This window comes from Gymnoscopelus braueri (assembly GCF_963280865.1).
Source record: "Gymnoscopelus braueri genome assembly, chromosome: 18".
NCBI lineage: Eukaryota > Metazoa > Chordata > Actinopteri > Myctophiformes > Myctophidae > Gymnoscopelus > Gymnoscopelus braueri.
The window spans coordinates 17,936,199-17,963,812 of record NC_137618.1 but is presented as its reverse complement, the minus strand read 5'-3'; the positions used below and the strand labels follow the sequence as shown (position 1 = coordinate 17,963,812).

General features: G+C 41.8%; 3 protein-coding genes across 3 annotated transcripts in view; all 3 read left to right on the top strand.

Moving 5' to 3' along the window:
- cryl1 (crystallin, lambda 1) overlaps window positions 1-7,819 on the top strand; it is a 30,235-nt gene extending 22,416 nt beyond the window's left edge. Inside the window, exons 7-9 of the mRNA XM_080456645.1 lie at window positions 1,316-1,424; window positions 5,405-5,511; window positions 6,948-7,819. Of these exons, the coding sequence (XP_080312771.1) occupies window positions 1,316-1,424; window positions 5,405-5,511; window positions 6,948-7,055 (324 nt within the window). The 3' untranslated portion in view covers window positions 7,056-7,819. The remainder of the gene's footprint in view (window positions 1-1,315; window positions 1,425-5,404; window positions 5,512-6,947) is intronic.
- A 1,230-nt stretch (window positions 7,820-9,049) lies between these two features.
- On the top strand, window positions 9,050-16,005 carry gjb8 (gap junction protein beta 8). Its single transcript, XM_080412378.1, has 2 exons — window positions 9,050-9,254; window positions 12,406-16,005. Exon 2 carries the CDS (start codon window positions 12,450-12,452, stop codon window positions 13,263-13,265), a length of 816 nt encoding a protein of 271 aa, XP_080268504.1. The 5' UTR covers window positions 9,050-9,254; window positions 12,406-12,449; the 3' UTR covers window positions 13,266-16,005.
- Window positions 16,006-17,770: 1,765 nt separating this feature from the next.
- gja3 (gap junction protein, alpha 3) lies at window positions 17,771-21,489 on the top strand (the record flags this gene model as incomplete). Its single annotated transcript, XM_080457182.1, is given in 4 exon segments — window positions 17,771-17,847; window positions 19,919-21,203; window positions 21,205-21,265; window positions 21,268-21,489. Coding segments are annotated over 3 exon segments (1,551 nt in total). The 5' UTR covers window positions 17,771-17,847; window positions 19,919-19,935.
- Between the last annotated feature and the right edge of the window lie 6,125 nt (window positions 21,490-27,614).

Below are 27,614 nucleotides of genomic sequence, written 5' to 3'. Positions count from 1 at the left end.
TCTGTCTCTGTCTCTCGCCCATCTTGCACTTCAATCATACATAGAAAGGAAACACACAGAATTCACTGTAAATGCAGTAGGAAAGTTTTGCAGCCATTTCATCTGTTCGTGTTGAGTCATAGACTCATTATAGGAATTTATTCCAAGCGTCATCCCTTCTGTACCCCTGCCAAAACACACACATGGACACGCACGCACACACACACACACACACACCACGCAGTCCCTCCCTCTTCTCTTTACTCGCTTTCTTAATCACTTTCAACCTGGCGTGCCTATTTGGGCATGTCATAATAGGCAAATTATATCAAAAACCTTCAGAAATAGCCGATCTACAAGATCTCATGATGTGACGTAACTATGCAATGCATTGTGAACTGTTTTTTTTATCTCGGAATATTCTTTTTTTGTGTTTATGTGCTAAACGTGTGATTCTGTTGCACCATGTGATGATGACAGTGGAATGGAATCACTGCGGCAGCTCACAGAGCTCGAAGAGCCCAAACTTCAACATCGCCATGCCCGATGATTAAAGGACCACTTCACCCATTTTCAACTTTCATCTTCATATAACTGGTCCTCACTAATGCTCTTTATAATATGGTACCATTTCTGTCACTCTGTATCTCAGAGGAGGGCTGTGGACAGTTCAGAAACCCGCCTACCAGTGACATCATCGATGGGAAATCCAAGCTAATAGAAACTGCAGGCTTTGTATTCCTGGAAAGTTGCCATGCTATAATGGAAGCCATTGTTCTCGTGTTAATAAAAATCTGAATAAAAGTTTTGAAATCTTGTTTAAGAGACACAGACCCAGTAGATTTTTTTTTACCATTTTATCATGAGTATTAGTGAGGAGGACCAATTATATGTAGATACAGTATATGATGAAAATGGGTGAAGTCCTTTAAGTTTCACTTTCCAGACGTAGCCACTTTCAAACTGGCGTCCCTATTTGGGGCATTATTGGTGTACATTGTCAAAAACTATTGAAATATTCTTCAAATATTGCAAAAATAGCAGATCCCAACTCATAACATTAATAATGACGTTGTAATCTTGTGCTATAGATCTACTATTTTCGCTGCATGACGCCATCGTACAATGAAATATGAAATGGAGTGGTTAATGCTTTGGGAACATCGTCCAAAGCTCTGTTGCTCCGAGTTTTATTTGTTGATTTACACAAGTGCCTCGTAGAGGTCCGTCATCATGTCAGGGAATGTTTGGAGACTGGTTGCCAACGGTTACGAGGGTTTTTGGTTGTTTCTCCCCTTGAATTTCCTTGTATTGAGTTGAGTTTTCTTTCCCCCAGGACGGGGTCATCTCGGTCAAGGACATTGACCTGGTGATGTCAGAGGGACTGGGCATGCGCTATGCCTTCATAGGTCCCATGGAAACCATGCACCTCAACGCTCCTGAAGGTAATGTTATCTCTTGTGCTTTTATGGCATGGTGCCGAGCAGCCAAGCCTTCTAGAAGAGTGTGTGTGTGTGCGTGCGTGTGTGTGTGCGTGCGTGCGTGCGTGCGTGTGTGTGTGTGTGTGCGCGTGCGGCCCTAACTGGGCCCTACTTGGCCGGCCCGAGGCCCGGCCCGGCCCGAACAATTACCATACTTCAAAAATGCTTCTGAAAACCCGAAATTGTGTTATTATGTGCGTAATGTCCTCAAAGTCACGCATCCAACAAGCTTTGAACTGAGCAGATTGGACCTTCCGTTCCAGAGATAATGGCCAAAACATCTTGGAAACGGCGATTTTCGATCACCGATTTTCGCTTTAGTTTTGGCCATTGTCACGCGTTTTTTTTAATAACACAGGCTAGGAAGGTCGGACAGATACTGTACGTGACTGAAGTTCACTTTGAGCTGCATCCAACACATCCACTGCCATTTCCGTCTGCCTTACCGTTAGGCCGCTAGGGGCAGTTGAATTTTATTTTTGGGGGGTAATAGATTTTCTTTTCTTTTTTTTCTTCAGAGAACCCGAGGCTCGGCCCAGCCCGACTTTTTAGCATATATTTTGGGCCCAGCCCAGCCTGAAAACGTCTGGTTGGGTAGGGTCGGGTTCGGGCAGAATTTGAGAACTGTGTGCATGCGCACGTTTGTTCGAGAAAAAGCCTTCACACACAGTCCTGCCGTCCCTCCCTCCATATTTGGGCATGACTGACGTCAATATGACGTCATTAACATGACATCAGAGATTAACAGGGAATCCGCGCCATTAGTAGACCCCATCTTATTTTACGTTCATAGCCAAATCCTGATGGCAAATTTAATTCTGAGAGTGTACGGTCAAATCTTTACATTCTCCAAGCTATATTAAGAATGTTACTTTTACGCACACACAGTATTACACTGTACCTACCACACTTGTCTATGTATTTAATACACTGGGTAATTTGCAAGGCCATAAACAAAACATTGCCACAAGGCTGGTGTCTGAATCCCATTTCCTTAACCTCACATTACACATCTATATATCTCCACAAATAAGCGGCACAACGCAGAAAACAGAGACATAAAGGACCTTAAATTGGTGAAAACACAGGCAACCTTAGCCTGCTTCAAATATCAAGCTACTGTAACCACATAGCGAAAGGATGGCAAGGACACAACTGAAATGCATAAGTCATTAAACCTCCACTTTACAGCTGACATGGTGGCTACTTGGCTTAACACTGAAATTACTCTGACTGTGATACCCCCACATTATATGAGAGAGAGACAGGAGGGGAGAGAGAGCGAGAGAGAGAGGAGAGGACCCTCACATGCTGTACACATGTGATGTCTCAGCCTTCGTTAACATAGGTGTAGTGTGTGTGTGTGTGTGTGTGTGTGTGTGTGTGTGTGTGTGTGTGTGTGTGTGTGTGTGTGTGTGTGTGTGTGTGTGTGTGTGTGTGTGTGTGTGTGTGTGTGTGTGTGTGTGTGTGTGTGTGTGTGTGTGTGTGTGTGAGTGTGACAGAGTGAGGGTGAAATGTCAGGTAGATGGAGAATATCAAAGGGGTGTGTGAAACCTACAGGGTGACCCTGGCTGTGAGTGTAGAGAGAGAGAAAGAGAGAGAGAGACAAAGGGAGAGAGAGACGGAAAGGGAGAGAGACAGAGAGAACGTTTTGGTCAAACAAAGCGGCCTTTTGATCAACACTGCTGAATGCACTCACTCACACACCAGTAACCCAAAACCCCTCCAGAACCCCGGTCCCAGTCTCTAAACCATTCCGCAACACTGTTATAGTGTCTCTACCAAGGGAGGAGAAAAAAAAACAGTTTGATTATGTCCTCCGAAAAGGTTGCTCTGGCCTAGTCCTACTGTATCCTGCATCGCTCTAGTCTGCTCCGCTCCAATCAGATAGCAGAGCACTCAGCCTCTCTGTCTCTCTGTTGTCTCTCTGTCTCTCTGCTCTGCCTGAATGGCTGGCTTTCCCAAATCAGGCACACAAGCTTTAACCAACGAAGCGTAGTGATTTATCAGTGAAAACACAAGGCGTGTCAGTCCAGGCCAAGGTTCTTATTTTGCTCCGGTGTACTCGGAGCTTCAGATCGACTTGCAGACAGACAAACAGGCAGAGAGAGGTACTTGTGGGTGATGAGCTTTAGAGAGAGGGAGAGAGAGAGACATAAAGAACGGATAGACAGAGAGGCAGAGGTAAGAGAGAGGTTAGGGGAGAGAGAGAGAGTGAGAGAGAGAGAGAGAGAGAGAGCGATGCGGCATGGTTCGAAAAAAATATAAGTCTTGAAATAGCACCGTCGGTCCCTCCCACCCACACTAAACCTGTGTGTGAGAGTTTGGTTGGAGCTACATGGTAATTCTCACACTATGGTGTAACCTATAGTGTGTCTCACTAATGTGTACGTAAACACAGTGTTCAACTTAAACATAAAATTAAAGCCTTAATAGAAAGCTCTAGGCTTTTGAAAATTACATTTAAAAAAGTTTCAGATTAAATATATTTTGTATTAACTGTAATAACTAATAACATACCTACCTGTAGAATAAAAGTTCATATTCCTAATTATAGAGGATTTAGTTTAAACAAAGCTGTAATTGAGAATTTATTGTAATGAATTAAATGTTATTTTAACCAATCTGTGTGGCAGAGTATGTTAATACAATAAACAGTATCTAGTACATCTGCATCTTTCCCTGGTGTCAGGTAGGACACTGACCGGTTGAGAAGTAGTGCTGCATGAAGCTCATAAGCGCTATATATCCTTAGGCCAAGCAGGGATTTTCTCTTTGGAAAAGCTGTAGATGTTTGGTCTCCCATGCGCACACGGGAGATCCAGGTTCAGATCCCGGGTAGGACATAAAGCTTATGGATTGCAGCTTTAAAAATGGCAAAAAGAAGTCACAGCTGAACAGACCGTAGAATTTGGTGGAGGAAGAATTGGTGTGGAGGAAATGTAAGTGAAATGTAAGTTCAACAATCACTCAAGCCAGTGAGTGATTGCACCGTTAAGACAGTTATACTTAATTACAACTAAGTACAACTCAGTACAACTCAGTACAACTCAGTGCAACTCAGTACAACACAGTGCAACTCAGTACAACACAGTGCAACTCAGTACAACACAGTGCAACTCAGTACAACTCAGTGCAACTCAGTACAACTCAGTGCAACTCAGTACAACATAGTACAACAACCTCCAAGTTTCCTACCTCCTCAAGTAGGTGCTCATCTCCTGTGTCTGTTATCACAGGAATGTCAACAAACCTTAAGGCTGGACCTCTTTATGATATTTTGCGTTTAACCATTGGTTGTACCAGTGACCCTGATCCCACGTAACAGAATAGTGTGCTTGTGAGATCATTAGCTTCGGAATGCAATTAGAATGTAGTGTCACCTGCGCAGCTGTGACACCTGGAGGGGCTGTCAGAGTGCATGTGAATAATGCACTTAACAACTGTAGGTATTCTGTACAATTAAGGGCTGTCCACATCAAGCACTATTAACCATAATTATACCTATAAATGTATTGTTTTAAAAATTGTTCTAACTCAAATGGATGGCAGAGTCCGCAACACAACTATAACAAAGACAATGACAATGGTGAACGATATATTTATATTTATATAGTGCTTGGTGTGGATGGTCCCTTAGTCACACAGACATTTTTCATTAATCTGCTTTTTAATAAGAGTAAAAACCATTTCGTGAGAATAAAAGGTTTGATAGATAAACGCACCAACCTAGCATGTTATGAAGATACATTTGATTTCCGATCTTCTCGCTGCAATTTAGAGGACTGTTTCTTTTCCTACTGTCTCTCAATAAAATTTAAATACAAAAGGGAGTGTGCTGCCCACTCTCCTTTAGAAACAAAGTAGAAATTCATGAGATTTGCCTGTTGTTTCACATAGTAGCACTCCTGGTCTTGCCTGTCTGATCAGTTCTTGCCACACAGGTTTGGAGGACTATCTGAAGAGATACAGGGAGGGGATGAGGAGGGTTCTGACTGCCTTTGGACCTGTCCCAGAATTCTCTGGGGAGGCGGCGAAACGTATCGATGAAGTAAGTTCATCTCTAGTACTGTACCTACCAGGGCCTTACCTACATCATCACAACAGCCAGTGCATTAATCAGAACACATTGAACTACCTCCCTGCTCACTTCTTATAAACCTCTCTTGGAGAAGAGAGTTTAGACGAAATAGCCTGAATAGCAACTTGTTCTGGCTTTCATTCAAAATACTTTAGAACTGCATAATTGCCCCCCACAAAAAAAGGCTTTGATCAAAGCACATCTTATCTGTTGTAATTAGAATTTTCCGCAGATCAGACTCCAAGGTAGGGAATGTTCTGAAATGTTGCTTGTAGTTCTGAAAAATTCCAAGGTCGAGTTTTCTTTTCTGACCCCCAGCCCGCAAAGCTCCCTGATAATTAGGCGTTACTCAATCACATGCTCTCACAGGCTGTTTAAATGTTAGCCACACTAAAACGGAGGTCATCATGTGCGCACATAGTGAACCAGCACAACAAGCAGTTAGTACAGATCTGGAAGGTAAACTGAGAGCAGAATTGTTCTCTCCAAATCTTATAAGCAATGGTGTTTCATGCATACTGTATCTTACAGGCATGTCAAAGCCTGGATTTTTACCATTTTAAATGTCAGGGGTATAAAGTTCAGCTTCAAGCTGTTAAGTTCATGAAAGTTACTTATTGCTTATTAGCTAATTTCTTCACTATAAAATGTAATTCTAATCTTCACTCTTTTTCATCCATTCACATCACACCAAATGTCTTGTACTTGTATGTAAACTATACTAATTGAGAAATAACTGCTGGCCTTTCGTTCTTTATTTATTTTGTTTGGGGGGGCGGGGGTTGACTGCCATTAACCGCAGTAAAATGCCTTTATGTGTTATATGGACATAATCAACCATGAATAATTCTTGTCTTTAAAAGGGACACTTTCCCTGACATGTGTTTTTCATCATATATGCCATGGTCATAAATTAAAGCGTATAAGGCATATTGCATTTAAATCATACAAGACATGGGTTAGGGTTAGATGTGACATTTTAACCCTGGGTAAGCTCACAACGTGTCACGATGCAACGTGTTGTGAGCTTGTCTGCTATTTTCAAAATATAAATAAAATGGGGGTTGGGGTCAAGAAATGTTTTGACAATTCTTATAACATATTGACAATATTGGCCTATAATGACATGGCTAAAATAGAGACGCCAGGGTTAATGTGGTTACAAGCTAAGGCCTGAGGTAGACATTATTTGTCAAAACCAGTTTCTATAAAAACAAATCACACTATCGAGGCTTTGAGCGTGCGACTGTTTCAGTTTTTTTTTTAAAGCTAAGGTAAACTACTTCACCATAAATTCCTAAACTAACTTGAAAAGGTTGACCCCTTTTATTTGCACTGAGCACTGGTGGTGTATTATCTTTCTGGTTGTCTCTTCTAAAACCACTCCTTTCACTTGTGGTCCACAGGAGATGTGTGACTTGATCCCAAATGACCAGCAGCACCTGTCGGCTAGGAGGGAGAGGAGAGACCAGCTCTTGATGGGCCTGGCCAAGCTGAAGAAGGAGCACCAGTGAGCCCAGGGTGAGACCTCCAGAGTCTGCAGTCTGCAGGACCGGCCACAGATAGGACCTAGAGGAGCATTAAGGATTGCAGAAAATTGTTGAGGATGATTTTCACTTTTGACGACTGCACAGTTGCAAGGGAAACATGAGACAACACAGTGGGACAAATGGAGGGCATGGGGGGGGGGGGGCATGCTGCAGTAGGGGCATCTCTGGTTCTCTGGTTTATTCAAGCCCACCTCCAATATTTATCAAATAATTTAATTCTATTCAGTGGTGGAAAAAATACTCAACCCCATTACTCCTGGTCAAATATTACTCCACTACAAGTGAAAAGCTATGCTTTAGTTTAAAGTAACAGTAAACATTATACAGTCAAGTACAGATACTTGAAAAATGTCCACCATTGAGGGTTGTTTTTGGCCCACCGAAGTGATTAGTGATTATTAGGGTTTCCTGTTGCACGCACACACACACACACACACACACACACACACACACACACACACACACACACACACACACACACACATCTCTGCCCCCACCTCCATGATCTGGGAAATTAAACCACAGTATCTCAGGGCACTTCCCGCAAATGAAGCCAGCTGTAATCAAGTTACTCAATTACACCGGAATCACCCCAATGGGAGCTCACTGCTTTAAAAGGGAATTAATTAAGTGAAAAGTTGACCGATTACTTTTTGGCTGAAAGGTGAATTCCTCCATTTTGTATTAACTTTAATAATCACATTTCATTTTTAATTGTAACAATAAAAATAAACCAATTTAAAAAAACAATCAATATTGCATGAATTTTTATGTGTGGAATGTGTTTCTCTCTGCAACAGCAAAAGACATTGTGACTTGCATTAGATGTGCTAATATGTTCTGCATGCGACTTGAAGCCTACCATGTAATTTCTACTCTTATGTTATAGCCTTCATTTCATGGTGGAGGCTGTTCTCCTTGTCATATGGCTGTACTGGCTCCCTTGTGACCAGACCACATGCATGTTTGGAGCTTGTAGGTGATGGCTTTTATCACCTAATCATTCGAGGATTGTGGTCAATTCAATGATTTACCAGGCCAAGTGGCGTAAATGGTGAATCACGTGTCCTCACAGTGGAGAATGACCGTAGGAGATTGCAGTTATCTTCAGTTTTTGTATATCTTTGTATCTTACCTCACCTGAAAAAAATATTACCATGTATTATTCTAAATGAACTAAGCTTGATCCATGGACGTGTAATGAGAAAACATTATTCACGATTAATGTCATTTCTTCACACAAATGCAAATTCAGTCCCCATAACTTTCATGTCCTACTCGGGATTCAAACCCAATTCTCCCCAGATACCCAAATGTATCTGGGTACAATTACGTTTTATTCATTGAAATAAGTTCTGAATTGCAGCTTTAACTGTTACAGTGATGTGATGTGAGTTTCTCCTTGGGCCCACCCAGTGGTGTAAAGTAACTACAGTAAGTAGGCTACATTTACTCAATTACTGTACTTAAGTACAATTGTGAGGTCTTTTTTACTTTACTTGAGTATGTCCAATTTTCAGTACTTTTACATCTACTTCACTACATTTCAGAGGCAAATACTATACTTTTATTCAACTTTTGACAACTTTAGTTACTATAGTTACTTTGTAGATTTGGATTATTATTACAAAACATGCATTAACCACTTCAGCCCTATTTAGGCCATTTTAAAATAGATTCTACAAGCTCACAAAGCCTCATGATGCCAGGCATTGTGAGCTTGTAGATCTGCTATTTTCAAAAGATTTTTATACATTTCATAGCCTACATTTGAAAACTTGTGAAAAGTATTTTTTTTATTCCGGACTTTTACTTGTAACAGAGTATTTCTACATTGTAGTATTGATACTTTATATTTACTTTTTAAGTAAAAAATGTGAGCACTTTTTGCCACCAACACAATGGCCCCTCCCCATAAAGAGGGATGACAGCCTTCACAGCGCGCAGGTGTTTCTCCCATAGACCTTAGAGCAGATCGCCGGGTTTCGGCCCTTATTACTGTCTGCCCCCCTGACCTGAACAGGTCTGTTTGAAGAGCCGAGGTCACTTGTCTTCAGATCAGATCAGATCAGACCAGATCAGATCAGACCACTAGAGAGGATTAAGTGGTTGAAACTTCATGGAAGCCTGCTAACAAACGCTGAATAAGGGCAACAGAGACAGGTGAGTGTTGCTCGGCCGCTATAAGCACTTTACTCTAATAACGAATGTTTAAGACAAAATAAATATATATAAAAAATAAATAAAAAAACGAATTAAATGTGTAGATATAATTTAAAAATAATAATATTCCGAATGATTGAGTTGACCAAATCAACCATAGCTAAACTGCTTTATCAAAACAAAATAGCCTACTCAACTTCTCTTACAACGTGCTATTTCATCAGGTTTTACAGGTTAAAATTGATTAGAACTCATTAGTAAATCACAAGTTTTAGATTTGACGTGCCTCATCCGCATACAGTCGGTGGGGTTTATTATTATTTCAGATTACAGATTATTTCTGTCTTCAAACTAGATCATGTTTTATTTTTTAAAGTTGTTTAGGCCGCGATGTGACAAACATTCCTCCAGTAACCGTTGTAAGAACTGAAGGAGAGACTGTATAGGCTTATAAAGAAAGAAAACCGAATGTTTTCATTTTGCCAATTAAATGGAAACATTCTGATTATGTGTTCTTTATCAGCACGCTAATACTGCTACAGCCAGTGAAAAAAAACATTTGAAATGTATAGCAGATCTACAATTGAATTAAGCTCAACAATGTGTCACATCGCAATGCATTTTGAGCTTGTAGATCGGCTATTTTCAAATGGCCAAAATGTATATAGTGCTGAAGTGGGTTATGTATGTTTTGTAATAATAATCAAAATCTACAAAGTAACTAGTAACTAGAGTTTTCAGATAATTGTAGTGAAGTAAAAGAAGAATATTTGGCTCTGGGGTGTAGTGGAGTAGAAGTAAAAGAACATTGAAAATACTTAAGAAAGTAAAAATACCGCAAAATTGCACTTAAGTACACTACTTGAGTACATGTACTTCGTTCCTTTACACCACTGTTAACTGCGTATAAAGAAAACGTTTTCATTTTGCCAAAATTATATTATTATAATAAATTATATTCTGTTTATTTGTCAGACTTTACTTTATCAGCATGTTAATAGGCCTACAACACGTTCCTCTTGTTTCCCAACATGATTTGGTGAAACAGGAGGAATGTGCAATGACCCCCCCAACATTTATTCAGTGGTTGAAAGTAAAAGTATCAATACTGCAATGTAGAAATACTTTACAAGTAAAAGTCAGGAATTCAAAATTAAAGTAATAGTAGAGTAAAAGTACAAAAGTATTGGTATCTTATAGTACCAAAAGTAGATAGTACTCATTATGCAGAATGTCCCATTTCACAAGTTTTCAAAATCTCTTGAAAATAGCAGATCTACAAGCTCACAAGGAAGCTTGTAGATCGGCTATTTTCAAATGGCCAAAATGTATATAGGGCTGAAGTGGGTTAGGCTACGTATGTTTTGTAATAATAATCAAAATCTACCCCCCAAATATTATTTGCCTGTCTGTGATGGTAGCGATTGAATTCTGCCAAAGTATAATCTGTAATATCCTCTATATTGGCTACTTCCCTTAAAAAAGGGTTTGTAGACCAGTAGGCTATACACACAGAAATACACACGTAAACAAAAAAAAAGAACGATGACAAAAAAGGAAACAAATAGAAAACGGGGAGGCCATGTCAGACACATTGAAGATAAACAAAAAGACACTATAATTTAAACAAGAGAGGGAGGATCACCCCCAGAGATGTCAGATCATGGCGCAAGTCTCACATGTGATTTACTAACTGATCCACCATCCCCTTCAACACAATGGCCAAAATAGTCTATAAACAGGGACCAAATAGAACACTTAAATCATACACTAGGACCTGTATGTCGCCATATGCCACCCAGCTTTTGTCGAGGTTTGCAGTCTATCCATTTCAACAATATATTTTTAGGATGCATAGATGTTCTGGATTGCATACTTAGAGTAAGAATCAACCTTTTGTTTTGTGTCTAATCTGTAGAGTAGTTTAAATTCAGCTTTCCATATTTAACTAGCTTGTTTCATCAATATCTCAGGTCATCAGTCCAGTTTTGGGGTATAAATGCATGAGGTTTCCCTGTATCAACTGTAAACAGTGTTCTCCGTCAAAGAAGCTTGATGACAAATGCCAGTATCTTTTCGGCTATTTAGAAAACGTCTGATCTGGATATATTTCTTACACATCAAATGAAAGTAGTGTTTTCTTTTCATATAAATGTCAGTAGAGAAATCTATGTTGCGCCACAATGGCGCGAGGGAGAATAATTGTCAACCCAGTCCTTCCATCATTCTCATTATCCCGCCAGGCTTTAATAGTTGTGTTAATAATCATATGTCACCAATACAAGGTGTAGCCTTCTTAAGTTTTTGAAGTAAAGGAGAGACCCCATACGGACTGGTTAACCTGAAAGGATTCTAAGACAAGCCATAGAGATTTGCTGTAATTTTTAACCCAGTCAACAATGTAACATAGTTGTGAAGCACTTTGGTAGGGCCTAACATCTGGGATTGAAAGACCACCTTTTTACCTGTGGTTTTCGAAGTCATTCCTTACTCATCATACAGGGTTTTTCTTTTCTTGGTGTGCGTGTGTATGTACAGTATATGGACTGTATATAAACCCTTACAGGACTCTCTCAACAGAGCTCCCATAAAGTTCTACAAATCCCCATATGCTTACAGATATGATGTTCTAATGTATCCTTATTTGCTTTTTAATGTGTTAATTACTCAATAGCAGGGGTAGAGATGTTCTGATGCCATTCATTACCCGATTTGTTGGGTTTAAATTTAAAACAGAAGTCCCTAATGACTGTGTTTCTCTTTATTTATGTTTCAGCTGTCCAGCATTGTTTGAAATCATCGAATTGGGGGGACCATAATACCCTCCCTGAGTATGGGGGGGCTGTGAACTTTGTAGGGATTAGATTAGAACCAGACTGATATGTCACATTTTGAGCTTGTAGACCGGCATTTTTTATGTTCTTAATTTTTTTTTAAAGTGGTTAATACATTCAAATTGATTGGAAAACGTAACTTTTTTTTTTTTTTACAAAATATTAGTTTAAACATCTGTAATAATCGGTGGGCTAGGACTCTCCAAAATCGGGATGGGCATCGGCCCCACAAATCTGGCATCGGTCGGTTTTGTTGTTTGAAACTTTTATGAAGAAGCATTGAAGCTCACTCTACTCTGTGTTTTATGCCCCTCCAGGTGGTGTACAGTAAGCATCTGGGCTCCTCCGCATCACAGTCACCATGAGCTGGGGGCAGCTTTATACCATGCTGGCGGGTGTGAACAAGCACTCCACCAGCCTGGGGAAGATCTGGCTGTCCGTGCTCTTCATCTTCCGCATCACCATCCTGGTGCTGGCCGCCGAGAGCGTGTGGGGTGATGAGCAGTCGGACTTCACCTGCAACACACAGCAGCCCGGCTGCAAGAACGTGTGTTACGACCACTTCTTCCCCGTGTCGCACATACGCCTCTGGTGCCTCCAGCTGATCTTCGTGTCCACGCCCGCTCTCCTGGTGGCCATGCACGTGACATACAGGAATCGGGGGGACAGGAGGACCTTGTTGGCAAATGGCAATGGCGGTGAAAAAAAGGTCACAGACCTCGACCTGGAGACACTGAAGAGGCGCCGGCTGCCGATCACCGGCTCACTGTGGTGGACCTACACCTCCAGCCTGTTCTTCCGGCTCATCTTCGAGGGCGGGTTCATGTACGCACTGTATTTCCTCTACGACGGCTTCCAGATGCCACGGCTGGTGAAGTGTGAGCAGTGGCCCTGCCCCAACAAGGTGGACTGCTTCATCTCGCGGCCGACGGAGAAGACGATCTTCACCATCTTCATGGTGTCGTCGTCCGCCATCTGCATGGTCCTGAACGTCGCCGAGCTCAGCTACCTGGTGTCGAAGGCGCTGATGAGGTGCTCGGCGAGGGCCAACAGGAAGCGCCCGGCGTACAGCCACCACCCAGACAGCGTGACCCCGGAGAAGGCCCTGCTGCAGAACAGAAAGAACGAGATGCTACTGTCCTCCTCCACTGACTCGTCCAGCAACAAGGCCTTGTGAGGACGGACGGACGGACGGACAGATGGATGGATGGAGGGATGAATGGATGGATGGATGGATGGATGGAAGGATAGATGGATGGAGGAGATGCAGCACTCAGTGGTGTAGTAACTTAGATTCTAGTGGAGGAAGAGGCAAGCCCCATTTACCATGATTGTAGTACGTATCTTCAAAACACCTTAATTTCAATAGAGTTTAGACATGTCGCTCTTTAACTGGCCATTTGAATGATCACAAATTATACTACAGTAGTTCAGGCACAGTACAGCTTCTCTTGTCTGCCCTGTCCTTTCAGACAGCCTGATTCCACCCGCTTCACAAGACAATATCATCTAACAAGGCTTAAGCTAACAGTTTCACTAATGTTAACCAATGTTTCATACAATGCAAGGCAAAGGGGAAAGAGCTTGATGAAATAATAGTTGTTGTTTTTTGTCTTAATTTATTGATCACAGTTTGGAGTTGCTTGAATGTCTAAACAGCTTAATCTGGCCAAGTAGGGTGAGCAGTCAGGTTGTCAACCACAGAAGTATGGGCCTACAGTGACATCTAGCGGTTCACTTCAGAGCCTGCAAGAGAATACAGGAGTTTTTTTTCCCCCAGCTGTTTGTTGTGGTATGGAAGAAGATCCTGTGTGCCTTTGTGATTTGAGCGGACATTTAGTTTTGAATGTGCCTTAGTGCAAACATCTTTAAGACCAAGACATCTAGACAAGCTGTATGCTGCAATATTACTTCAACAATAGAAGTTTTAATCACTGTTGTATTGAATCAAATAACTGTTGAAATGTATTGAATTCCGAGATCTTTTTATATAGTTTAAAGCGAGTTTATTTGAACTCTTAGGTTTTGAGCATTTTTATTATTATTAGTTTTTTGTAATTTTTTATACAACTAAGCACCAAATAGCCTACCTGGTCAGGTGCTCCATGGAACGATACTATGAATACAACCAACAGGGTCAAACCTAAACCTGTATCACTAAGAAGGCTTTGTTATTTGGGTACTGCACATAACTGGTTTTCTAGAAACATGCAAACTGAAGGAAATTTTCTTATTATTACCTGAACCAAACAAGTACAAATTATGTTGTTTTCATGACCCTCCTTGGTCTGGTAACCGCTTAAGCTGTATTTTCCACAAAAGAAAATTGAGAAAAAGACTGTATTTAAAAATGGTTACGGTCATTCACCACACTTTGCATATTTGTCGTAAATGCATAGTGGTCAGTCAACACTCAAGGTTTCCTGGAGGATGGCAAGGAGACCTTTGAACAGATTTTTTTTTAAAACAAATCTGTTAATTTTCTTATAGCAACGTTATAGCAATCTCCAAACGATCTGTTGGCATAAACATTTTAAGTATTTATGTAGAGTTTACAGTACAAGTCATTAAACAGATCTAATTGTTACTAGTTTTAACTAAGTATGAAGAGTTTTGTTCTAAAAGGAGACAGGCACAATATGAAGAAAAAGAAACTTGCAGACGTTTTCTAAATGTTATCAGGTAACGATCATCCTTTGTCTACAAAATCGTGACACTTTAGTGGACTGAATGTTATATGTTTCTACTTACTGGTTGTGAGGTACCAACTGATCTCACCTGGTGGTACCAGTAAGATGAACTGAAGGAAATAATAATTGATAATTGTATTTTAATAAGAGAGATTGTCTTCCATTAATGAATGAAGGACTGTTTGGTGCACTCTGACACCAGCTAGTGGTGACAGAATGAACTTACAGTATACGTTTTTGTTTTTTGTGTGTGTGGTAATTATTGTTTTGTGGTCTTGTGTTTATGAACACCTCTGTGTAGTGCTTACTGACTACAGCTTGTGACATCACAATAATGAACATGAAAGGAATCATTATTTAATTCTTGATTATTTGAAACAATCACTTTTCAACAGAATGAACTGTTTTGGAATCAAATCCACAGGGACAATGTACTGTAAATGAAGAACTTAGTTTGTGTAGACTAGAGTAACTACCCCAGCTGGCAATATCAGATTCCAGCTTGTGCCTTATTATAGCCACTGTACTGATCCCCCTTTTCACACACACACACATGCGCACACTTTATGAGAGGAACCAAGGCTGATCTTGAGGTGAAATGTATTTGTCCTCCATTCATCCAGGAATAGCCAACTGGATTAATTGTTTCCACATACTGTTTGGAGAGAAAGTAAAGCACGTCCATATGTTGCAGTGACAGAAGTAGAACCAAAACAACATCTAAAATATGCACGCTGCAAAAAAGAAGGATGAATTGTTGATGTGGTGTGATCATAAGAAAAAAGTATTGTCCAAGAAGCCATGTCAATGTTTGACATGGAAAGTATCAGCTGCAAAACTGCATAAGTCATACTGTCACATACAGTATGTTAATGTGTACTGATGCTAGACTAAACAAAGAAGAGTCACACTCTAAAGGCTGTTTTCTTTGTGCTAAAGTTTTATATTTTATAAACATGCTGGATGAGAGCCAAATGATATTCATGAAGAGGCCTTAAAATGTAAGGCCAATAATGATTTTTTTTTCTCTTTTTTATATATAAAACAGCTTTTGAACAGCCAGCTTTCTAACCATGAAGTGAAGAAATTAAATGAAGAAATTTAAATGTGACAATTGTGTTTTATACCATTCTTGTTGTTGCTGTTCTTTCATTATTATGTGCACTTTGACCCCCGGATTTTCCTGCTCTTTAAGATGTTTGATAAATTGTTGGGAAAAAAAACAAATGACTGTGTGGTTTATTGTGTGCGTGCGTGCGTGCTTGTGGTGCATTGTGTGAAGTTGAAATGATTGAGACCTTTGGCTTTCTGCAGCCAAGTCATGGAGGGGGGGGGGTGGGGGGGTTGTACGCCAATTAGCTTGCTGACTTGATTGCCATAACACGATCTGCCTACAATGGAGCTCTACGATCATGCTCCCGTTTCATATTTCTATTTTTACGCTCGATGAATTTGTCCAATATAGGCTAATCGGAAAGGCCTCGTCGCTCAGGGCCCCCAGCCCAGCCACGGCCCATGCTTTCTAAATAACGTTTCTTAATGATAAGGGGCTCACAGGGAGACTGTTAGGTTGAGTGATGACTTTTGGAAGTTGACACAGGGGGCGTGGCGTGGAGCCGGGGACCGGGGGGTGATGACTCTCAATTCACTCATGCATGGTGACACAATGTGACAGTCGCGATGGCTGGGACCGGGAGGCAGCAGCAGTGTTTGACGGATGAGCCTCATCTCCAAGTTATGATCCGCCTCCAAAAACTACACTGAAGAGAAAACCGAAAAGGAAACACAAAAAAAATTACAACTGCTTCTTTACGCAAGTTTGGCCGATCAGACCCACCTTCCAGAAGTTTGATCGTTTAAAAAAACAAAGAGTTTGGTAAGCTGGCAGAGGTGCCAGGTCTGGGGGGCAGAGGGGTAGAGGGTGATCTCTACCTTGGGAGGTCTGAATGCTCCTCGACGCTCTCAAAATGTGCCACCAATGGCAGATGGATATTGCTTTCAGTGTTTGAGTGTGGCATCTTCGGTCTAAAGGTATGACAAAAAACTACAGTGTGTGAACATTTTCCTGACATTCCATCTGTCCTGTGAAAGTTTTGATGGAGGATCCACTGTAATAACAGTCAGACTAATGTAATTAAAACCACTAATGCTATAATACGTTTATGTAATCAGGCCCCATGATCAACTATTGCCATAATAGTTCCAACAGAGTGTCACACAAAAGCATGACAAAGGTTGGCATGTTAAAAGGCAGTCAGTGGACACTCTGGCACACTCTGTATTGTCAGAGTGGAAGGTATGTCTTTGTATTTGAACTTGGCTCTGGCCAATTCGGTACTGTTTACTTTACATTTAACATTAGAGGGCAGAATTTAAGTGTTATGATAATGCATACATACTAAATAGGCTAAAGGATGTGATATTGAGTGTAGTCCATTTATTGTTTGCTGCAAATGACAAAGTCAATGATAAAGACCAAATAATGTCATTTACTACTGTATAAGACAAATATGTATGATAATAAAAACATATTTCCTAGTTCTTTAATGGGTTTATTTCCTTTAATCAGCCCTATACTCTTAGAAGTTTGTACAGTTCACTCAATAGTTCAAACTTATCCAAACATGGATGGTTAAAAAAACAGTCTTATTTAATCACGGAAATATGCATCATTGACACAAGGATTAATATATCTTAAATATGAAAAAAACATAATTTCATATTTTATTTCTAAATGTAGGTCTATTTCTTAAACTATGCTTATTGCAACATTCTGAATAACGTTTTGAATCAGTTAGTATAACAGAAATACCAACTTTATCAAAATGTCTCCAAATAACGAAAATAACCGATCTGCAAGCTCACAACACATCACATGGCGACACGTTGTGAGCTTGTAGATCGGATATTTTGCTATTTGTGTTGTGAAGTATATATAGCGTTTAAGTGGTTAATGCTGGTAAATACTGCTTAATTTATTAATGGCTTGTGTTTTCCTTTCTTCTAGGTGTCATACATATTGTGAACACTAGTCGATGGAGTTATTACCTTTAACACAAGAACATTTTAGTAAGTTTCTCCTCTTTTCTGTGTGTGTGTGTGTGTGTGTGTGTGTGTGTGTGTGTGTGTGTGTGTGTGTGTGTGTGCATGTGCGTGCGTGCGTGCGTGTGTGCGTGCGCACGCGTGCGTGCGTGCATGCGTGTATGCGTGCGTGCGTGCGTGCGTGCGTGTGTGTGTGTGTGTGTTTGTGTGTTTTGCACTCGCCGTGTGAATGCGTTCTGGTGATAGGTATTTACTGGCATGTTCACGTGCATAATGTTCACAACACCATAATACACAGATAACAAAAGCTACTTCTAACTATACTCCAAACATAAAAGGCACAACATTTGTGAGAGATGTCTGTAAGAGCAGATGGCAGATCATTTGAAATGTCTGTTACTGTAAGATCTAGTTTTCCGTTATCTTGGTTCGTTTCACGTATTACTATTTTTCAACAAGCAGACGTTTGTTTGCAATATTGCACAAGCAGCATAATATAGTGAGTATCTTCTTTCATTATGTACTGGGTATTTGATTTCTGATTAATATGATCTAAAGTCATCATTACATATAGCTGTTTGGACTAATAAACAAACACAGAGGCGCTTCCATGGAACTGTTGTTGTTTTTTTCATCATCACAAATCTAGTCTAAAGTCATGTTGTGAAACAGAAAAGGCATTCACTTTTTAAATACTATCTGTCTTTGAAGAATGTTTCTGGTATTGTTATTATATTTTGGGATATGAGTTAAACTCAATACAGAGGCGATTCTGTTCCTAATGAGAGTAACATCATTAGATTTTGTGTGTGTGTGTGTGTGTGTGCGTACGTGCGTGCGTGCGTGCGTGCGTGCGTGTGTGTGTGTGTATGTCTATCTGGCTGTCTGTCTAGTGTAAGTGTGTGTTTCTGGTGTGTGCAAGCGTGCATGTGTGCGTGCGTGCCAAACCAGAGCCCCATCTCTGCTAACTGCTGTTTTTGAACATTATAATGTTGATCTCAGCACATGCCTGCTGGGCAGCGGAGCGAACAGGTGAGAGAGGGAGAGACAGAGAGAGGGAGAGACAGACAAACAGACAGACAGACAGACAGACAGACAGACAGACAGACAGACAGACAGACAGACAGACAGACAGACAGACAGACAGACAGACAGACAGACAGACAGACAGACAGACAGACAGACAGACAGACAGACAGACAGACAGACAGAGAAAGAGACAGACAGTGAGACAGAGAGGCAGAGAGGGAGGCAGAGAGAGAGATAGAGAGAGACAGAGAGACAGATAGAGAGAGAGAAAGAGAGGGAAAGAGACAGTCAGACAGACAGAGAGAGAGAGAGAGAGAGAGAGAGAGAGAGAGAGAGAGGGGTTTGTATGTGGCAGTGAGAGAAAGAGAAAGGGAGAGTGAAATATTGTTCGCTCAAACACCTGCTCCATACAGTACATGAATCACGGCCTCCATAAAGTGCTGCGCTTTGGCTTTCCAATTGTTATCGATAACCGCTCACACACAGTAAATTCCCCAGTGTTAATTTAACTCTGAGAGTGTGAAAAATGACACATTTGTACCCTTTCAGAGTTAAATTAACACCAAGGTTGCTGTGCAAATGGATGCCTGCAGCTGTCTATGAGGATTCTGTTTTACTTGCTGTGCAGCCTTATAATGCAAAACAGAACCCAAAAGTAGAAACATGTCAGAGTGTAATCAACATCGTCAGTTCAGTTTTCATGTCTGGGTTGTTCCTGCAGGTAGATTGTTTTGGTCCAGACTAAGACCAGACCGGTCTTGTATGATGTTCCACACTGTCAGAGACAACTTTTACCAACTATGGTTCTGTCCAATATATCATTGCTGTTGAAACCTTTTGTGCACCTTTTGTGCAACCAATGGGCAAGTCTAAAACCTCATATCGCGATGCAATGCATTGTGAGCTTATAGATCTGATATATATATATAATTATATATATATATATTTATTTATTTTTCCGCCTTTGATGACATACCAATATAGGGTATATCATTTCCCTCTGTCTTCCCCGTTCATTCGCTCGCCTTCTTGTCGTTCACTGCAGCGTGTCCTCTCTCTCTCCCTATAGGCTAGAAATCTTGAAGCATGGGCGATTGGAGCTTTCTGGGGCGGCTGTTGGAGAACGCTCAGGAGCACTCGACGGTCATCGGGAAGGTGTGGCTGACCGTGCTCTTCATCTTCAGGATCCTGGTGCTGGGCGCGGCGGCCGAGGAGGTCTGGGGCGACGAGCAGTCGGACTTCACCTGCAACACGCAGCAGCCCGGTTGCGAGAATGTGTGCTACGACGAGGCCTTCCCCATCTCGCACATCCGCTTCTGGGTGCTGCAGATCATCTTCGTGTCCACGCCCACGCTCATCTACCTGGGCCATGTGCTGCACATCGTGCGCATGGAGGAGAAGCGCAAGGAGAAGGAAGAGGAGCACCGCAAGGCCACCCGCTTCCAGGAGGAGAAAGAGCTCCTTTATAGAAACGGAGGAGGGGACGTGGGGGGAGGAGGAGGTGGCGGAGGAGGAGGAGGGGGAGGAGGAAGAGGCAAGAAGGAGAAGCCACCAATAAGAGACGAGCACGGCAAAATCCGCATCCGAGGCGCCTTGTTGCGCACCTATGTTTTCAACATCATCTTCAAGACCCTGTTTGAAGTGGGATTCATTTTAGGCCAGTATTTCCTGTATGGCTTCCAGTTGAGGCCCCTGTACAAGTGTGCGCGGTGGCCTTGCCCCAATACAGTGGACTGCTTCATCTCCCGGCCCACTGAAAAGACAATTTTCATCATATTTATGCTTGTGGTGGCTTGCGTGTCCCTTTTGCTGAATTTGTTAGAGATCTACCACCTGGGCTGGAAGAAGGTCAAGCAGGGCATGACGAACGAGTTCGCCCCCGACCGCCGCGCGTCCCCGCGGCGGGCCAACCTCGGTGAGCCCGAGTGCATCGTGGCCTCGGGCTCCAGAACTGCCCCGCAGGGCCTGCAGAGCTTCCCCCCCGACTACACGGACGTGACGTCGGCGGGGGGCGGGGCATTCCTGTCGCCCGTGGTAGCGGCGGCACCGGGCCCGCCCGCCGCCGCGGGGGACTTCAAGATGGAGGAGTTCCGGCAGCTGCGGCAGGACGAGGAGGAGGGGGAGGAGGGAGAGGAGGCGGCGGCGGGGGGCCTGCGCCAGCCCTCCGCCCCCCACCACTACTACATCAGTAACAACAACAACCATAGGCTGGCCGCACAGCAGAACTGGGCCAACCTGGCCACCGAGCAGCAGACTCGGGAGATGAAGGCCACCTCCCCCTCCCCGTCCCCGTCGTCTGCCTCCTCCTCCGCCACGGCGAACACCGCTGCTGCCGACAACGAGCAGCCGTACCCGGGTGACGGCGGCGACGCCCCGCTCCTCCTCCTCGCCGCCGGTCCCGGCGCCGACGGCAACGGTGCCGACGGCAACGGTGCGGGCCCGGGCGGCAGCAGCGGCTCCGACGGCGGAGGCTGGGGTGGCGGGGGAGACGGGAAGAGCGAGCGGGAGGAGAGTCAAATGACCACCACAACGGTGGAGATGCACGAGCCCCCCGTCACGGTGGGCACAGACCCACGCCGGCTCAGTAGAGCCAGCAAGAGCAGCAGCATAAGGGCCAGACCCAACGACCTGGCGGTCTAAGTAAACACCTGATCCCCCCCTTGCACACACACACACACACCACACGCACCCCATCGATCCATAAACACCCCCACAACTTCCCCCATACTGCCCCCCCCCCCCCCCAACCAACCAACAACCAACGCAACCCCCCAGACATACATTCTCGATTCTTTACACAAAATAAGCATAAAGGAAACAATAACAGAGAATAACACGAGGCAAGGCGACTCAGGCAGGAAAGATGAAACTGGGGGTTTCAATGAAGCTGGAAATGAGTGGATTACCAGTAGTTGAGATATTAGTGCAATCGGTGAGTTGTCCAGGCTAACTTTGTCGTTAGGTGGTCTTAATCACGCGCACAAAGTGTGATCGTGCAATGCTAACAAGCCAGTTGGATCCACGGACAGTGTTGGACAGAACAGAGGACATTGTGTTTGTTATCGTACCAGATTAACACAGAGACATGCAACCGTTGTTAGGTTTGATTTAGGTTAACAGGGCGATCTCAAGTTTTTTGTTTTTCTTTTCTCGATAATTTTTCTCTTTTTGTTGAACCTAAGAAGACTTATTTATTCCCTTTAAGAGTGATCATGTACATTTGTGAGGTCATCGCAAAGGCACATAGCTGACAACCGCCAACGAATAAACTACCACGTTCTGATGTGGGAGAAGCACAGGCACTTGGAATTGTTGTCAACCCCACTCATTGGATGTATAGTGTGTTCAGTACAACCAGTCATACATGCATGCATCAGGTCAATTCATTTGCAATGTGAGCAGAAACCAGCAGCACTCACACGCTGGAGAACCACAGTACTGTGTCAAAGGTGACACCGTTATGACTGCTTGTCCAACAAAATGACCTTTGACATTGGAGTGCCTGCTTCTTCTGTGACACTTCCTGGATTTTGCCACATATAATGGCTGTTGTTGTTTTTAAATAACATATTTCATTCAGGAAGTGGTTTTTAAACCAACATTGACTGTGTTGTGTACTTGATGGATACAGTACATGTAAAACCTACAACTCACCGATTCACTGAACTGACCTGGTTGTACCCATCATCCTTTGTGTTGCCTCACACAGAGGCAGAGAAAGATTTGTGCTAAGAGGGAATGGAAAGGATTCAATTGATTTAATATTAGGCACAACGGCTGCCCTCGTCCTATTTCTCTCCTAGAAGTCCTTAGAACACACGGACGTGTACTGTCTGTATACACAGCAGTGAAGGGAAATGGGTCATGGCTGAAATTATACCTGAGAGTCCTAGCTATTCTCCGGGTTTCTACAAAGGCTTCTCCATCCTGCCGTTCGATTTAACACAGTTCAAATTGAAATTAGAACTGTGTCTGCCTCTGCTAAAGCGACATACAGTAACAAATGCTCTACAGCTTCACAGAATTTATACTGTACAACGTTGATTTTGGATTCATACATCAGGCAAATGTGATTGAACTAAATGAGGACACCATCTAGTGAATAGATTAGTGATATTTTTTTCTCAGCGCATTCGAAAACAAGCCAAAGCTATCTAATTAGACTTTGAAACTACTGAGTTTTTATTGAGATGGTTGGCGGTTAGTGTTGCCATCGAAAAACACTTTAACCTTTTTAAATCATTGCAATCTTAATGTTGAGAGTGTCTCTTTTTGAGTTGAAAGCTCTCACTTTCACATGCTTACATGTGCTTCATCCTTGATTTCATTCTGAAAAGTGCTATTTTTTTAAAGACTGAATTGAGCTATACTCATAAATTGCATACCTGTAGTAGTCGGTTTGTGCTTGCTAAAGAGCTTAAAAAAGGACAAAAGACCTGGCATTGGACGAGTATCCAAACGCCAGGGCGCATGAGCCCAGTGGCTTCTTTTTCGTTGTGTTCATCTCGATCCTTAGAGATCTCTAGAAATCTAAACCCACTTTAAACTGACATGGCTTGTTGTCTGACAGTATTCTGTCCCTTGGATGTCAATGTGCTATTTGGTCAATTCACTGCCCAGGCACTTATTTTCAAATGCTGGTGACACTTTACTTTTACATTGACCTTATTCCAGTGTGTTAACTTCTGTATTCATCTATGGGAAAGTATCTATGGGAAAGTACTAAATAATTATGTATATCATAAAGTTCTGTAACTATTGATAAAGGTGTAACAACACATTGTAATTAGGCCTATGTTTGGGTATGTGTTGTTGTCATACCTTTATGTCATCGGAAATCTTTCGTTAAGTACTAACATGGTATTATGACGTTCCTAGATACTAATACACAGGTTAACACCCTGCAGTAAAGCATTTTTTTAAGTAAAGTGCTACTGGTTTTCTCGTTAATTTTAAGAAAGGTTAGAAACTGATACCTATACCCATATGGACAAAACATTTCATTCTGCGTCCTATTTCAGACATTTACCAGATGGTTCAATATCAAGCATTCAATGCAAACTGGAACAAAGAAAGCAGACCATGCAACTTGTCATGTATACAGGCAGCCTTTCCCCATCCGTGTTCATCGTACCGAATGACATCAAAAGATCTTTGTTATCTGCTTTATGATCTTTTTTTTTTTTTTTTTTGGTTCTTAAAGTTTACATTTTAGTAGTTAACGATTTGCACATTTAGGCAAAGTAATGCTGTTTCATGATGCTAACATTGGTGGTAGTAGTAGAGAGAGAGCAAGACATCAAAGCTGCCAATCTCATAATCCTCAAAGGAAAAAAGAAAATGTCTTAAAACGGTAAAATGCAGCAGCTCTTCACACCAAAGACGAGTAAAGAGAATAATAATTTGAATGTAGGGATACAAAACGTGTTCATTGTGTGTTTCTTTAAAACTCACGAGTCTGAAACTTCTTCCAGCAAGTTTGAAGACAAAAAAACAAAAAACAAAAAACAAAAAAACAACGAGAGAGAGATAGAGGAGTATTTTCTGTGTGTTCACCCAGTGCTTTCACTGTGTTCTCACAAACTCAATGAGACTCTAGTTAGACTGTCATATCGACTCGCTCTTCTGTTGCGAGAGTGTTAGCTGGGTAGCTGGCCTTTTCAGCCTAATTTATACTCTGCAGAACGACTGTGTCGCTTGCCTAAAATAACTGATCTTCAAGCTATGAAATATAATGTAACTTGAGCGTCAGTCCTTTTAGGCACTGTCGTGCGATGGGGTGTAAATTAAGCATTCCTTTCCTTCCCCGGCATGCAACCTCCCTGACAGTCTGTATCGTTTGAAGTTGCCTGCACAAAAAGACCCCCTTCACCCTTCCCCCATCTCACATACACACACACACGCACGCGCACGCACGCACGCACGCACGCACGCACACGCACACGCACACGGACACGCACACACACACACACACACACACACACACACACACACACACACACACACACACACACACACACACATGCTCATGTGCACACGACACATACACACATATACATACACACACACACACACACGCACGCGCACACGCACATGCACATGCACACACACACACACACACACACACACACACACACACACACACACACACACACACACACACACACACACACACACACACACACGGCCCAGTGAGTTCTCAAAACTCTCTTCTTCGCAACTCATGCAGAGCATGATATCTCTGGCTAGTCAGAGTGTAAACGCAAACCATCTCACAACGACGATGCTCGGAACAGCAAGCCGTTTTCCATGCTGTCTTAAATAAGAAGTGCCTTGTGTATGAATGATGAATATTTTGTAAGAACAAGTTGATGTAAATGTTAATTTACCTCAAATGTTTACAAAACTGTTACTAAATAAACTTTTTTGTACCATATTGCTGTCATTGTGGGGTGTTTATCTTTTTCTTTTTACTTTCCCTGCAGACTTTGTTGAAGAAAGAATCAATGCTATTGGATCATGAGAGATCCAATGCACTTTATGCACTACAGGCTTTAACTTTGAAGCCTCTAATATTACACCCATTATGATTACTAGTCCATTACCAACAGGGGCATCAAACTCAGGTAGATGGATCAGGGTACAGTATGTTGCATCTAGCTGTGAGTTCCCTATAGGCTCAAATCAAGGCAAATGTTCCTATTAAACAGAAACCCAGACAGGATGTAACTTGTTGTCACCAGCCTTTCCGGTGTCATAAACCGTGGCCGTCATCCCAGGATCATCATCACCATCGGGTACAATCAGTGTTTGAACAGCTACAGTAAATGTGTCCCGCCCCAACATTCACAAATCATCTGTAGCATTTTGCGATGTGGAGGAACTCCAACCTGGTAAACACACCCAAGTGCCCTATGGTCTCTCTCGGGTGGAAACCTCATTATGTCCAAAACTGTTACTTTTCAGGGTTCAAATTCATAATCATTTACGAAAAAGACAAAAAGGTAGATTAGAATATGGAGAAAAGAGGTTTCTGCCCGACAGCAGTGCTATAAACAAACACATTAGAAGTCGAGGCTTCCAGAGCATTGCATGTATAACTACATTTAGAGGACGACGTTATACAGTCAATACATTATGTCGTCGCTGTCTCGCAGAAACCTCTTATCTCCATATTCTAACTTTTTGTTTTTTCGTCAATGAATGCCCTACTTGATCATGCTACAGCGTCACACAAAAGTATCAAAAGTAGCGTTTTAAGCTTGTAGATCTGCTACTTTCGCAATTTTTTTATTTGAATCCTGAAAAGTACCAGTTTTGGACATTTTGCATGAGGTTTCCAACCAACAGAGACGATCCTACATACTCAGACAGCTTTTTCAGCAGTTCAACAGTCATTTCCATAGACATATATTTTTTTAAGCAACTGACAGGACTAGTATTTAGTTATGGATGAATATGTAAACAGTAATATGTTGACTAAATATCTGAAGTTGCCCCAAATCTGTTGCCCTTTACTGCACGTATTTTTTTTCTAAATGGCTAGATTGTTTTTTATTTTCTATGTACAGAAATGTCTCCTTTTGACAAATAAATAAATACATAATATCTTCAGTGCCCCAACTTTCTTTTTAGAGAAAATCCCTTAAGAGGTTTAATCCTAGCATGCATCTATTTTTATTTATTTATTTAACAACCAGAGATAGCAAGAGCTGCTTTGACGTTTGAACTTGTTGACCCCAAGTTTATCTTCAGGGCAGCCTACTGGTCCAAAAACACCATCCAATATTGCATTTGTATGTCGCATTAATTGTAGTTTATTAGGTGAAATGAATGCAATACAGCAGAATAATAGTTTTTGCCTTATACTGTGCCTTATAGCGTGAACTTGAGAGCAGCAACCACAGGGGATTTATTCCAATCCACTAAGAGGCATCTCAATTTGACAAAGTTAGTTACTAGTTCATCAGTGATTTAACAAGCATTGCTTCCACTATTATCCATCTATTAGTGTGAAAGACACTTCATGCTACCAGCTCCATAGGTAGGCTAATATTACTACTCGATAGGCAACACAAACATCTCCCATTAGCTAAGATCGGCAATTTTGTGTGAAGAATATATTTTTACTATTTTGACAGCTAGAAATGTATAATTTAAAAGTGTGCAATTCATTGGTCCATACTCATTTTTAACTTTTTTATTATTTTTTAAGCCTTTATTTGACAGGTACAGTTGAGTGAGTGACATGCAGCAAATGGTCCGGCCTGCCGGGAATCAAACTGGGGTCAGGCATTAGAGCGTGTGTGGTATGTACCCTAACCATTTGGCAATCAGGTTGTCCCAGTTTTTGAATGCTTTTTAACAGGGCTACTTCTCAATAGATGAAAATATGTTTGGCTTTTGTTGACAAACACTCCAGTTATTACTGATGACATGATGTTTGATTGCTAAGGCCAGCCCAATAATGTCACTAAGCATACAGGTACAAGAACCTAAATGCAATTTTGTGAGGTCCACACACAGTACTCAGCTACAACAACAACGATATTAGTCATAATAAAACATAATTAATTCACTGTGAGTGAATTGCTTTCCTTCATACCTTTACATTAGGCTACTGTGTAGTGATATATAGCCTATATATATTGAACAATGCCGACACATCACCAGTGATGAGCTAATATGCTAACATGAGATTTGTGTGGAAATGTTGTTGAGCTGTGATTGGCATAGCAGTGTCAATTGAGTGCTAATGTATCTGA

Bases quoted from the DNA above. Each gene is read 5' to 3' on its own strand.
- gjb8 (XM_080412378.1), top strand. From the start codon at position 12,450: ATGAGCTGGGGGCAGCTTTATACCATGCTGGCGGGTGTGAACAAGCAC.